Raw genomic sequence first — 13,486 nt, 5'->3', positions numbered from 1 at the left:
ATTTTAAGCTTGGTCCTCGTACCCAGTGGCAAGAGTTTCTATTCTTTGTTTGGTGGAAAACGGTTCGTCGAGCATTTCCTTTTCCTTTCTGCAAGCTTCCATTGTTCTTCTTCAATCTTGTTTTTCCAACTCTCCAACTCTGGTTCTCAACATAACTTTCCTAACTTCAAATGACAATCTTATTCTACAATCGTTGCTTTGATTGATGATGGGGAGAGTACTTTATTGCTCAAGAAAGTAGCCTGCCCATGTCCTACTTGCTTTGACACCGTTTGCAAAAAAGTTTGAGCACGAACCTTGAACTCAAAACCTCATACTGCAAGTCTAAGCCCACAGCAATATTTACCATGAGGCGTTACATAAGTATAGCAATCTAATACTACCTAAGGGTATGGGGGTAAAACTAGAGACATAACAATGCTGTCATTTCTTTGACTTTGGAGAGGGGACTATAGGCCTCTAATAAAGAGTTGTCGACCCTTTACCTACTTATAGCTTGGGAGGGCTCTTTACCTTATTAAGAAAACTTGTTTTCTTCGTGTACATATATTATTTACTAATAAACCAGTAAAATGAGTAGACAAATGAAATATGCGAACTCGTAGTCACCAAACAAAACTATTTTTCTACTATAACCTCAACGGCATTAGCTGGAAACGTATGGAATAAAATGAACCAGAATTGTTGCACGTAACGTAAGACATCCATTAAAAAACAAAGCGAAAAACAATAATGTACTAAAGAGAGACATTCCTATCAATTCTAAAATTAAAAACCATTGCTTGGAAATCTTTTTTAACAGTTTCCCCATAATTTCAGAAAATCTGATTTTGAAAACTAATCAACCAACTTTCTCAAGAAAATTTCACGCAAAAATTCACTGGAATTTAACATTATTGCACATAGTATAAGAAATGAATGTAGCAAGGGCTGGTTTAGAATACGGAATCCCCCCTTTTCCTTTATACTTTAATCAAATTATCAAATAGTCACCCTCAACTTCGGTTACTTCCAACCCAAATATTCAACCACTCCCTGAAATTACAAACTTCATGCGGAAACTACGAAAGTTCCATCTGCTTCGAAGAATTAGACGATAAAATGAATCAAAATTTTGCAGGAAACTTTCAATGTCCCTTTTCCCCCTCAACTCTACAACAGATTTCTAGGTCCTATCCCAACAAAAAATCAATTTATTTCGATCCATTTTGAGGTGTAATTTTTAACTCCCCAGTTGTAGTGATGTGAACTTCCATATCTGAATCATAGTCTTCATCGTGTGTGTGAGTGACGCGTTGCGGTGTTGCAGCTCGAGCGTGTACCAGTGTTGACAATTCACGTTGAAACTGAAAAATTACACGAGTTCATATAATATTTAGCAACTTTGCTAATTTTTTCCTGGATTATCTTATCCTCTTCCCCCAAAGAAATGTATATTATTTCCCTTCTCCCTTTACTTCCACTCCCACTTGTGTTTATTCTTCACAAGTTTTACGAAGCTTGCAAGCTTCTCGCAACGATGCTATTACAGTTCTTGTCTTTACCTTAATGAGGCTAGTAATAAAAAATATTGACTACAATTTAATTCCTAGGCCATGTTATAGTCACACTTATTAATAAAATCAGATAATGCACGATTATTACGCCAATTATGCATCCATTCATAATTTATCAAGTTGAGCTGCGCCAATTATACATCCTGTTCGTAATTTATCGAATTGAACAATATTTAATCTTCAAGGGTAAAATTTATGATTGACCAATCAGAAAAAAAGTTTAAGGTATCAATTTTTGAAACTTGAAAAGATGGAAGCCTGGAACAGCAGTTAAATATTGTTTAAAACTAACTATTAATTGAAACGAAATGAATTATGTAAAATCTACCTAGCTCGTCTCGAAGTCTGAGAAACAGAAAAAAGATGAAACGTTATAAAATTCAACTACTGGATAAAGAAATACTAGATGAGTTTTGATAATAAGTTAGCTAAGTGGTAAATAATGTTGGCTAAATTCCTCTGACGGGATGGCGAGCTCTTTGCGGTATGGTATATTTAAGCAGATAAAATAAATTTTGTTGACATAGAAACCATAAGTAGAAACCACTCCGGCTATTATTTTAAAACAAAAGCAAGATAAAAAATGAAAAAATTAGAATATTCATAGTAGAATTAAGAGTAGGTGCTACGTATATATTTTATATATCTGTTTTAACAGTTCTAAAAGTAACGTAAATGGCAGGGGAAGAGTTGGGAATTGAAAAGTTGCTAAAAAAAAAAAAAAAAAAAAACTACTAGAGGAATCATGGGCGCAGAACAAATTGATTTCAGAAAAATTCAGACACGCTTTTTTGTTTGGAAAAGGGTGGGCTTGGAAATCACAAAGTAAACAAAATTTGTAATGACTTGGAACTCACTAGCCTGTTACCAGCTTATGAAGATTTTTGTAAGCCTAAAGAAAACGAAACTGGCTCAAATTCTGAATCTCTTATGGGAATCTGAATCCATTCAACGTCCATATAATACAGACTGCTAGTTGTTACTAATACCAATAAACTAGAACACGAAAGGAGTGTGTAGTCGGTTTAGACTATATGCCGCTGATATCCATAACTCTAAGAATTCCAGGCTGTTTTTCATTAGCATCATCCAAATAGTGCGAGCTACAGAGGTTGCCGCATGGTGTTTTGATGTCGGAAAACTGACTATTGAAGAAAAAAGAGAAATATTTGATTTAGTCAATGTTCAGTGTAAATTCTCTATATTATTTCTCCAAATATTTAGCATTTTGACATACTTTCAGTTGGGGGGGGAGAGGGGGTGCTATTGAAGTTGGTGCTATTCAAGCGGTAGTGAAGAAAAGTAGCTATTTAAGAAACACGCTACTGGGTGAATTCAAAAACATTACACAATACATTATAAACAATAAACGCAAATTAAAGAATCATCAAATTAGGTGCCGGTGCTTGGGTTTTACTAAAATTGTCAGCAATGAGCTGCTGCAGAGGACAGTAGTATAGCGTAAACAAGCTTTCGGGTGGGCGAAGGTGAATGTCGTAAACACTCGGCTTTTTTCAGCCAGATTCACCACTAATGCTGCAGTACATATCACCCCCCACTTTCCCAAACCCCATACCCAGCACAGGATGCTCAATTTAATAATTGAACCAAGCTCTATTCTAATAACCCCGGGTATCGCAATATCCATTAGCTCGTAATTTTGAATGGATTTTGGCTCTATAAGATATATTTGTTGTACTAAACTTTTAATACATGTAATTTATTGAAATACTATTTGTGATTTTTTATTAATTTTTTTTTGTGGGTTTGTCGATTTATATCAATAAATAAAATTTGTATCAGCGGGTCATATACAACCAAAAAAATATCATAGGCAGTGCAATAGCGCTGTCTAAGCAAAGATACAAGATAGGTCAAAGTAATACCAAAAACTGTATAATATTATATTGTGACATATTCACCTCACTTAAATAGCAACCGTATTTCAAATTTGAAAGTATTCGACAAAATAAAGTTAGAACTACAGACTTATCCTTGTTTGCCAAAGAATGTCTTAAAAATTTGAACAATTCTTGGCCTTATTGTGGCAGAAACTTTAAATTAAATTCAAATTGTCAGGAATGTGAATTAGAAGGGAAAATTGACTCCTAGAGTTTGGAAACTATCTTCCCCTTTGTATCTTTCTATAAAAAAACAATTCTTTAAGAATTCTACGGGTTATTCTCGTGTAAATCAGGGTATGAAGGGCGTACGTTTCCAGAGAGGGGTTAGACTGAATGTCGTTTTTATGTCTATAATTCCCTTCACAAGCAAATCTCAGTGTTCTAGTGCTGCATGATAAAACTGATAACAATAGAACAAGAGGATGGGTCGGTCCCGCTTGTACCTGCGCACAAAATTTCAAAGTTGTGAAAAATATATACATATTTTGTTAAAATTAGCTTTATTATATTCTCAGCAGACATTTTGTTCAGCATGCTGATGCAGAGATAAATGCCCCACAAGCAGCGCTGGCGATGTGTGAAATGTGACTAATTTCAGTCATAATTCTCAGCAGATTCATGTCAATTTTTTTAGAGCTGGTTAAAAGAAATGATTAGAAAAACAAAAATAGCAAGAAGTATGGTATTTTACATAGAGGCAGTTCTACATTTATGGGTTAGTATGTGAATCCAAAACGTAAGGAATCGGACGTTATCAGCGCTTGTTAGGCATTTCAATGACAAATGAGAGAGTCGGAATTTCAACTAAATACTGAAAATAACAATTAAAACAGTTAAACGATTCATGGAGCGGATCCCCCTCTACCAAATTGCATGACCAAACTACAACCTATTTGACCTATCTAGTTTTAAAACAAATTTTATAACAAGAGAATCTAATAGTTCAAGACTATTGTACAAGAGTACAATAGTTTCAAATCAAGAGAATCCAATCTTAACCTGATAGATTTTAGGGAGTAAAAGCACCTTAAATACTGGGGGGGAAAATTTAACTGAGCAAATATGGCGAAACAGGCTCCCATTTTTAAGGTTTCAAAGGTAGCATATTTGGAATATATTCTGAATATGTTCTATATTATATATAATATAATATATAAATATATATATATATATAATATATATATATATATATATGTATATATATATATATATATATATATATATATATATATATATATACATATAATATATAAATATATATATATATATATATATATATATATATATATATATATATATATATATATATATATATATATATATATATATACTAGCTGTTGGGGTGGCGCTTCGCGCCACCCCAACACCTAGTTGGTGGGGCGCTTCGCGCCCCCCCAAGCCCCCCCGCGCGCGTAAGTCGTTACGCGCCATATTAGTTACGCGCCATTGTAGCAGTGTCCCTGTGTCCCACCTGTGAATAGAGATAGATATAAATATATATTTTTAACTACGTAAAACATGCGAATATACAACATTCTTCGCTGTCCCATTGTCTGTGCATATAAATAGCATTTATATTCCCTGTGTCCCGGTCGTCATTTGTGTCCTGGTGTCCCAGTTTGTATTTCCTCTTTGAGTGTCCCGGTCGTCATTTATATTCCCTGTGTCCCAGTGTCCCGGTCGTCATTTGTGTCCCGGTGTCCCGGTCTGTAATTTCTATTCAAACAATCCCTGTGTCTCAGTCGTCAATTATATATCCCACCTGTGCCCCCGGCGTCCCCGTTGTAGTTGTGTCCCTGCGTCCCGGTCGTCATTTATATTCCCGGTCGTGATTTGTGTCCGGGTGTCCCAGTCTGTAATTTTTCTTTGAGGTTCCTGGTCGTCATTTATATTCCCTCTGTGTCGGTCGTCATTTGTGTCCCGGTCTGTAATTTATCTTTGAGTGTTTTTTCTTTTTAGTTTTTTTTAGTTTTTTACATTTTTTCAGTTTTTTTTCTTCTTTATTTTTCAGCGTCACTATGAAGTACATATCGCCGAACCTTCAGTCATTTTACAATTAAACATTTTTCCGTGAACGCATGTCTTAAATACCATTAATGACGTCACCGTCAAAGCAAAAATGACGACAACTAATTTCATGACGTCAGCCGACACAGAAACATGACGTCACCTGAACCACAGACAGACAGACAGACAACTTATTTTTATATATATAGATATATATATATACTAGCTGTTGGGGTGGCGCTTCGCGCCACCCCAACACCTAGTTGGTGGGGGCGCTTCGCGCCCCCCCCAAGCCCCCCCGCGCGCGTAAGTCGTTACGCGCCATAATAGTTACGCGCCATTGTAGTTGTGTCCCTATGTCCCACCTGTGAATATAGATATATATATATATATATGGTTTTAACTACGTAAAACTTGCGAATATACAACATTCTTTGCTGTCCCATTGTCTTTGCATATAAATAGATTGTCAGGTTATCCCCCTGTTTCCCCCGGTGTCCCCGTTGTAGTTGTGTCCCTGTGTCCCGGTCGTCATTTATATTCCCTGTGTCCCGCGTCCCGGTCATCATTTGTATCCCGGTGTCCCGGTCTGTATATACATTCGTTTTTTAGTTTTGTTTTTCTCCTTTATTTTTTTCCTTTTTTTTTCTTTTTTAGCTTATTTAGATTTTTAGATTTTTTAGTTTTTTTTATTAGTTTTTAGTTTTTATTTCTTTTTAGTTTTTTTGTCCCGGTCGTCATTTATATCCCCCTGTTTCCCCCGGTGTCCCCGTTGTAGTTGTGTCCCTGTGTCCCGGTCGTTATTTATATTCCCTGTGTCCCGGTCGTCATTTGTATCCCGGTGTACCGGTCTGTATATACATTCGTTTTTTAGTTTTGTTTTTCTCCTTTATTTTTTTCCTTTTTTTTTCTTTTTTAGTTTATTTAGATTTTTAGATTTTTTAGTTTTTTTTATTAGTTTTTAGTTTTTTTTTCTTTTTAGTTTTTTTGTAGTTTTTACCTTCTTTTTAGTTTTGTTAATTTTTTTTTTTACTTGTGTCCTGGTCGTCATTTATACTCCCTGTGTCCCGGTGCTTTGTTGATTGCTAATCGAACATTCCTTTTGTCCTGGTCGCTTTCTCTTTGAGTGTCGTCATTTATTTTTTTCTTTTTTAGTTCTTTTAGTTTTTACCTTTTTTAGTTTTTTTTTAGTTTTTAGTTTTTTTAGTTTTTTACCTTTTTTTAGTTTTTTTAGTTTTTTAGCTTTTTTATTTTTTTTATTAGTTTTTAGTTTTTTTGTAGTTTTTGCCTTTTTTTTTAGTTTTTTGTCCTGGTCGCTTTCTCTTTGAGTGTCGTCATTTATTAGTTTTTTCCTTTTTTTTTTTAGTTTTTTATTGGTTTTTACCTTTATTTTAGCTTATTTTTCAGTTTTTTCCTTTTTTTTAGTTTTTTTTTATTTTTTATTTTTTTTAGTTTTTTACCTTTTTTTAGTTTTTTTAGTTTTTTTAGTTTTTTAGCTTTTTTACTTTTTTTTATTAGTTTTTAGTTTTTTTTTGTAGTTTTTGCCTTTTTTTAGTTTTTTCAGTTTTTTTTTTAGTTTTTTATTGGTTTTTACCTTTATAGTTTTTTTAGTTTTTTAGCTTTTTTATTTTTTTTATTAGTTTTTAGTTTTTTTTTGTAGTTTTTGCCTTTTTTTAGTTTTTTCAGTTTTGACGTCACCTAATCCAGTTTTTTCAGGTGACGTCACCTGACACATCCATCCACACATCCATCCACACATCCACAGACAGACAACTTATTTTTATATATATAGATAGATATATATCTATCTATATAAAAATAAGTTGTCTGTCTGTGGATGGATCAGGTGACGTCACCTGAAAAAACTGGATCAGGTGACGTCAAAACTGAAAAAACTAAAAAAAGGCAAAAACTACAAAAAAAACTAAAAACTAATAAAAAACATAAAAAAGCTAAAAAACTAAAAAAACTAAAAAAAGGCAACAACTACAAAAAAAAACTAAAAACTAATAAAAAAAATAAAAAAGCTAAAAAACTAAAAAAACTAAAAAAACTAAAAAAAGGTAAAAAACTAAAAAAAACTAAAAACTAAAAAAACTAAAAAAAAGGAAAAAACTGAAAAATAAGCTAAAATAAAGGTAAAAACCAATAAAAAACTAAAAAAAAAACTGAAAAAACTAAAAAAAAGGCAAAAACTACAAAAAAAACTAAAAACTAATAAAAAAAGTAAAAAAGCTAAAAAACTAAAAAACTAAAAAAACTAAAAAAAGGTAAAAAACTAAAAAAAATAAAAAATAAAAAAAAACTAAAAAAAAGGAAAAAACTGAAAAATAAGCTAAAATAAAGGTAAAAACCAATAAAAAACTAAAAAGAAAAAAAGGAAAAAACTAAAAAAAATTTTCATCTAAAAAACTAAAAAAAACTAAAAAAGGTAAAAACTAAAAGAACTAAAAAAGAAAAAAAAATAAATGACGACACTCAAAGAGAAAGCGACCAGGACAAAAGGAATGTTCGATTAGCAATCAACAAAGCACTGGGACACAGGGAGTATAAATGACGACCAGGACATAAGTAAAAAAAAAAAACTATCTATATATATAAAAATAAGTTGTCTGTGGATCTGTGGATCGTGGATCAGGTGACGTCACCTGAAAAAACTGGATCAGGTGACGTCAAAACTGAAAAAACTAAAAAAAGGCAAAAACTACAAAAAAAACTAAAAACTAATAAAAAAAATAAAAAAGCTAAAAAACTAAAAAAACTAAAAAAAGGCAAAAACTACAAAAAAAACTAAAAACTAATAAAAAAGCTAAAAAACTAAAAAAACTAAAAAAAAGGCAAAAACTACAAAAAAACTAAAAACTAATAAAAAAATAAAAAAGCTAAAAAACTAAAAAAACTAAAAAAACTAAAAAAAGGTAAAAAACTAAAAAAACTAAAAACTAAAAAAAACTAAAAAAAAGGAAAAAACTGAAAAATAAGCTAAAATAAAGGTAAAAACCAATCAAAAACTAAAAAAAAACTGAAAAAAACTAAAAAAAGGCAAAAACTACAAAAAAACTAAAAACTAATAAAAAAAGTAAAAAAGCTAAAAAACTAAAAAAACTAAAAAAACTAAAAAAACTAAAAAAAGGTAAAAAACTAAAAAAAATAAAAAATAAAAAAAAACTAAAAAAAAGGAAAAAACTGAAAAATAAGCTAAAATAAAGGTAAAAACCAATAAAAAACTAAAAAGAAAAAAAGGAAAAAACTAAAAAAAATTTTCATCTAAAAAACTAAAAAAAACTAAAAAAGGTAAAAACTAAAAGAACTAAAAAAGAAAAAAATAAATGACGACACTCAAAGAGAAAGCGACCAGGACAAAAGGAATGTTCGATTAGCAATCAACAAAGCACCGGGACACAGGGAGTATAAATGACGACCAGGACATAAGTAAAAAAAAAAACTAACAAAACTAAAAAGAAGGTAAAAACTACGAAAAAACTAAAAAGAAAAAAAAAACTAAAAACTAATAAAAAAACTAAAAAATCTAAAAATCTAAATAAACTAAAAAAGAAAAAAAAAGGAAAAAAATAAAGGAGAAAAACAAAACTAAAAAACGAATGTATATACAGACCGGTACACCGGGATACAAATGACGACCGGGACACAGGGAATATAAATGACGACCGGGACACAGGGACACAACTACAACGGGGACACCGGGGGAAACAGGGGGATATAAATGACGACCGGGACAAAAAAACTAAAAAGAAAAAAAAACTAAAAACTAATAAAAAAACTAAAAAATCTAAAAATCTAAATAAGCTAAAAAAGAAAAAAAAAGGAAAAAAATAAAGGAGAAAAACAAAACTAAAAAACGAATGTATATACAGACCGGGACACCGGGATACAAATGACGACCGGGACACAGGGAATATAAATGACGACCGGGACACAGGGACACAACTACAACGGGGACACCGGGGGAAACAGGGGGATATAAATGACGACCGGGACACCGGGACAGGGAATGGTCGATTAGCAATCACCATCAACAAAGCTCAAGGGCAATCATTAGAATCATGAGGTATAGATCTGAATACAGATTGTTTTCCCATGGACCATTATATGTTGCATGTTCAAGAGTCGGTAAACCTGACAATCTATTTATATGCAAAGACAATGGGACAGCAAAGAATGTTGTATATTCGCAAGTTTTACGTAGTTAAAACCATATATATATATATATATATATACTAGCTGTTGGGGTGGCGCTTCGCGCCACCCCAACACCTAGTTGGTGGGGGCGCTTCGCGCCCCCCCCCAAGCCCCCCCGCGCGCGTAAGTCGTTACGCGCCATATTAGTTACGCGCCATTGTAGTTGTGTCCCTATGTCCCACCTGTGAATATAGATATATATATATATATATATATATATATATATATATATATATATATATATATATATATATATATATATATATATATATGTTTTTAACTACGTAAAACTTGCGAATATACAACATTCTTTGCTGTCCCATTGTCTGTGCATATAAATAGATTGTCAGGTTTACCGACTCTTGAACATGCAACATATAATGGTCCATGGGAAAACAATCCGTATTCAGATCTATACCTCATGATTCAAATGATTGCCCTTGAGCTTTGTTGATGGTGATTGCTAATCGACCATTCCCTGAGTCGCCATCGTCATTTATATATCCCCCTGTGCACCCCGGCGTCCCCTTTGTAGTTATGTCCCTGTGTCCCGGTCGTCATTTATATTCCCTGTGTCCCGGTCGTCATTTGTGTCCCGGTGTTCCAGTCTGTGATTTCTCTTTGAGTGTCCCGGGCGTCATTTATATTCCTTGTGTCCCGGTGTCCCGGTCGTCATTTATATCCCCCTGTGCCCCGGTCGTCATTTGTATCCCGGTGTCCCGGTCTGTATATACATTCGTTTTTTAGTTTTGTTTTTCTCCTTTATTTTTTTCCTTTTTTCTTTTTTTTCTTTTTTAGTTTATTTAGATTTTTAGATTTTTTAGTTTTTTTATTAGTTTTTAGTTTTTTTGTAGTTTCTACCATTTTTTTAGTTTTTTTAGTTTTTTTTTTTACTTATGTCCTGGTCGTCATTTATACTCCCTGTGCCCCGGTCGTCATTTGTGTCTCGGTGCTTTGTTGATTGCTAATTTATATTATATTTATATTTATATTTTTTATATTTATTAATATTTTTTAGTTTTCTTTTTCTCTTATTTTTCAGTTTTTTCCTTTTTTTTAGTTTTTTCTTTTTTAGTTTTTAGTTTTTTTTTGTTTTTTACCTTTTTTTAGTTTTTTTAGTTTTTTAGCTTTTTTAGTTTTTTTATTAGTTTTTAGTTTTTTTTTAGTTTTTGCCTTTTTTTAGTTTTTTCAGTTTTTTTTTTAGTTTTTAGTTTTTTACCTTTTTTTATTTTTTTTTAGTTTTTTAGCTTTTTTAGTTTTTTTTCTTTTTAGTTTTTTTTTGTAGTTTTTGCCTTTTTTAGTTTTTTTTTCTTCTTTTGTATTAGTGTGAAATAATTCAGACGTCATATGCGGACAAACACGACGTCACTCGACAGACAGACAGACAGACATAACCCACAAACAACTTATTTTTATATATATTTATTCATATTTTTTTAGTTTTCTTTTTCTCTTTTATTTTTCAGTTTTTTCCTTTTTTTTAGTTTTTTTCTTTTTTAGTTTTAAGTTTTTTTTAGTTTTTTACCTTTTTTTAGTTTTTTTTTAGTTTTTTTAGTTTTTTAGCTTTTTTAGTTTTTTTATTAGTTTTTATTTTTTTTGTAGTTTTTGCCTTTTTTTATTTTTTTCAGTTTTTTTTTAGTTATTAGATTTTTACCTTTTTTTAGTTTTTTAGCTTTTTTAGTTTTTTTATTTGTGCAATTCCCAGTTTTTTTTTTAGTTTTTTTTTTTTGAGTTTTTTAGCTTTTTTTAGTTTTTTTTAAGTTTTTTATCTTTTTTATTTTTTTACATTTTTTCTTTTTAGGTTTTTTCTTTTTTTAATTTTTAATTTTTTTTAGTTTTTTCTTTTTAGTTTTTTTTTTTTTTAGTTTTTTACCAGTTTCCTTTTTCGAATTACTTTTATCTATTGTCAAAATATTTCGAAATATTTATGCAATTTCCAGTTTTTACATTCTAGTTTGTTTTCTTTTATATATATAGAGGATATAATCTAGCGTAACGGACAGACCACTTATTTTTATATATATAGATATATATATATATATATATATATATATATATATATATATATATATATATATATATATATATATATATATATACTAGCTGTTGGGGTGGCGCTTTTTTAGTTTTTTCAGTTTTTTTTTTAGTTTTTAGTTTTTTACCTTTTTTTATTTTTTTTTAGTTTTTTAGCTTTTTTAGTTTTTTTTCTTTTTAGTTTTTTTTTGTAGTTTTTGCCTTTTTTAGTTTTTTTTTCTTCTTTTGTATTAGTGTGAAATAATTCAGACGTCATATGCGGACAAACACGACGTCACTCGACAGACAGACAGACAGACATAACCCACAAACAACTTATTTTTATATATATTTATTCATATTTTTTTAGTTTTCTTTTTCTCTTTTATTTTTCAGTTTTTTCCTTTTTTTTAGTTTTTTTCTTTTTTAGTTTTAAGTTTTTTTTAGTTTTTTACCTTTTTTTAGTTTTTTTTTAGTTTTTTTAGTTTTTTAGCTTTTTTAGTTTTTTTATTAGTTTTTATTTTTTTTGTAGTTTTTGCCTTTTTTTATTTTTTTCAGTTTTTTTTTAGTTATTAGATTTTTACCTTTTTTTAGTTTTTTAGCTTTTTTAGTTTTTTTATTTGTGCAATTCCCAGTTTTTTTTTTAGTTTTTTTTTTTTGAGTTTTTTAGCTTTTTTTAGTTTTTTTTAAGTTTTTTATCTTTTTTATTTTTTTACATTTTTTCTTTTTAGGTTTTTTCTTTTTTTAATTTTTAATTTTTTTTAGTTTTTTCTTTTTAGTTTTTTTTTTTTTTAGTTTTTTACCAGTTTCCTTTTTCGAATTACTTTTATCTATTGTCAAAATATTTCGAAATATTTATGCAATTTCCAGTTTTTACATTCTAGTTTGTTTTCTTTTATATATATAGAGGATATAATCTAGCGTAACGGACAGACCACTTATTTTTATATATATAGATATATATATATATATATATATATATATATATATATATATATATATATATATATATATATATATATATATATATATACTAGCTGTTGGGGTGGCGCTTCGCGCCACCCCAACACCTAGTTGGTGGGGGCGCTTCGCGCCCCCCCCAAGCCCCCCCGCGCGCGTAAGTCGTTACGCGCCATAATAGTTACGCGCCATTGTAGTTGTGTCCCTATGTCCCACCTGTGAATATAGATATATATATATATATATATGGTTTTAACTACGTAAAACTTGCGAATATACAACATTCTTTGCTGTCCCATTGTCTTTGCATATAAATAGATTGTCAGGTTTACCGACTCTTGAACATGCAACATATAATGGTCCATGGGAAAACAATCTGTATTCAGATCTATACCTCATGATTCTAATGATTGCCCTTGAGCTTTGTTGATGGTGATTGCTAATCGACCATTCCCTGTCCCGGTGTCCCGGTCGTCATTTACATCCCCCTGTTTCCCCCGGTGTCCCCGTTGTAGTTGTGTCCCTGTGTCCCGGTCGTCATTTATATTCCCTGTGTCCCGGGTCCCGGTCATCATTTGTATCCCGGTGTCCCGGTCTGTATATACATTCGTTTTTTAGTTTTGTTTTTCTCCTTTATTTTTTTCCTTTTTTTTTCTTTTTTAGCTTATTTAGATTTTTAGATTTTTTAGTTTTTTTTATTAGTTTTTAGTTTTTATTTCTTTTTAGTTTTTTTGTCCCGGTCGTCATTTATATCCCCCTGTTTCCCCCGGTGTCCCCGTTGTAGTTGTGTCCCTGTGTCCCGGTCGTTATTTATATTCCCTGTGTCCCGGTCGTCATTTGTATCCC

General features: G+C 30.9%; 1 protein-coding gene across 6 annotated transcripts in view; it reads right to left on the bottom strand.

The window, feature by feature from the left end:
- Positions 1-527: 527 nt before the first annotated feature.
- LOC136039830 (cytosolic purine 5'-nucleotidase-like) overlaps positions 528-13,486 on the bottom strand; it is a 133,559-nt gene continuing 120,600 nt past the window's right edge. For all 6 annotated transcript variants that reach the window (XM_065723737.1, XM_065723738.1, XM_065723739.1 and 3 more), the window contains one exon: positions 528-1,346. In XM_065723737.1, coding sequence (XP_065579809.1) covers positions 1,194-1,346 — 153 coding nt within the window. In that variant the 3' untranslated portion in view covers positions 528-1,193. The remainder of the gene's footprint in view (positions 1,347-13,486) is intronic.

This window comes from Artemia franciscana, chromosome 20 (assembly GCF_032884065.1).
Source record: "Artemia franciscana chromosome 20, ASM3288406v1, whole genome shotgun sequence".
Classification (NCBI taxonomy): domain Eukaryota; kingdom Metazoa; phylum Arthropoda; class Branchiopoda; order Anostraca; family Artemiidae; genus Artemia; species Artemia franciscana.
The sequence above is the reverse complement of the archived record's forward strand: the minus strand, read 5'-3'. Positions and strand labels throughout refer to the sequence as shown.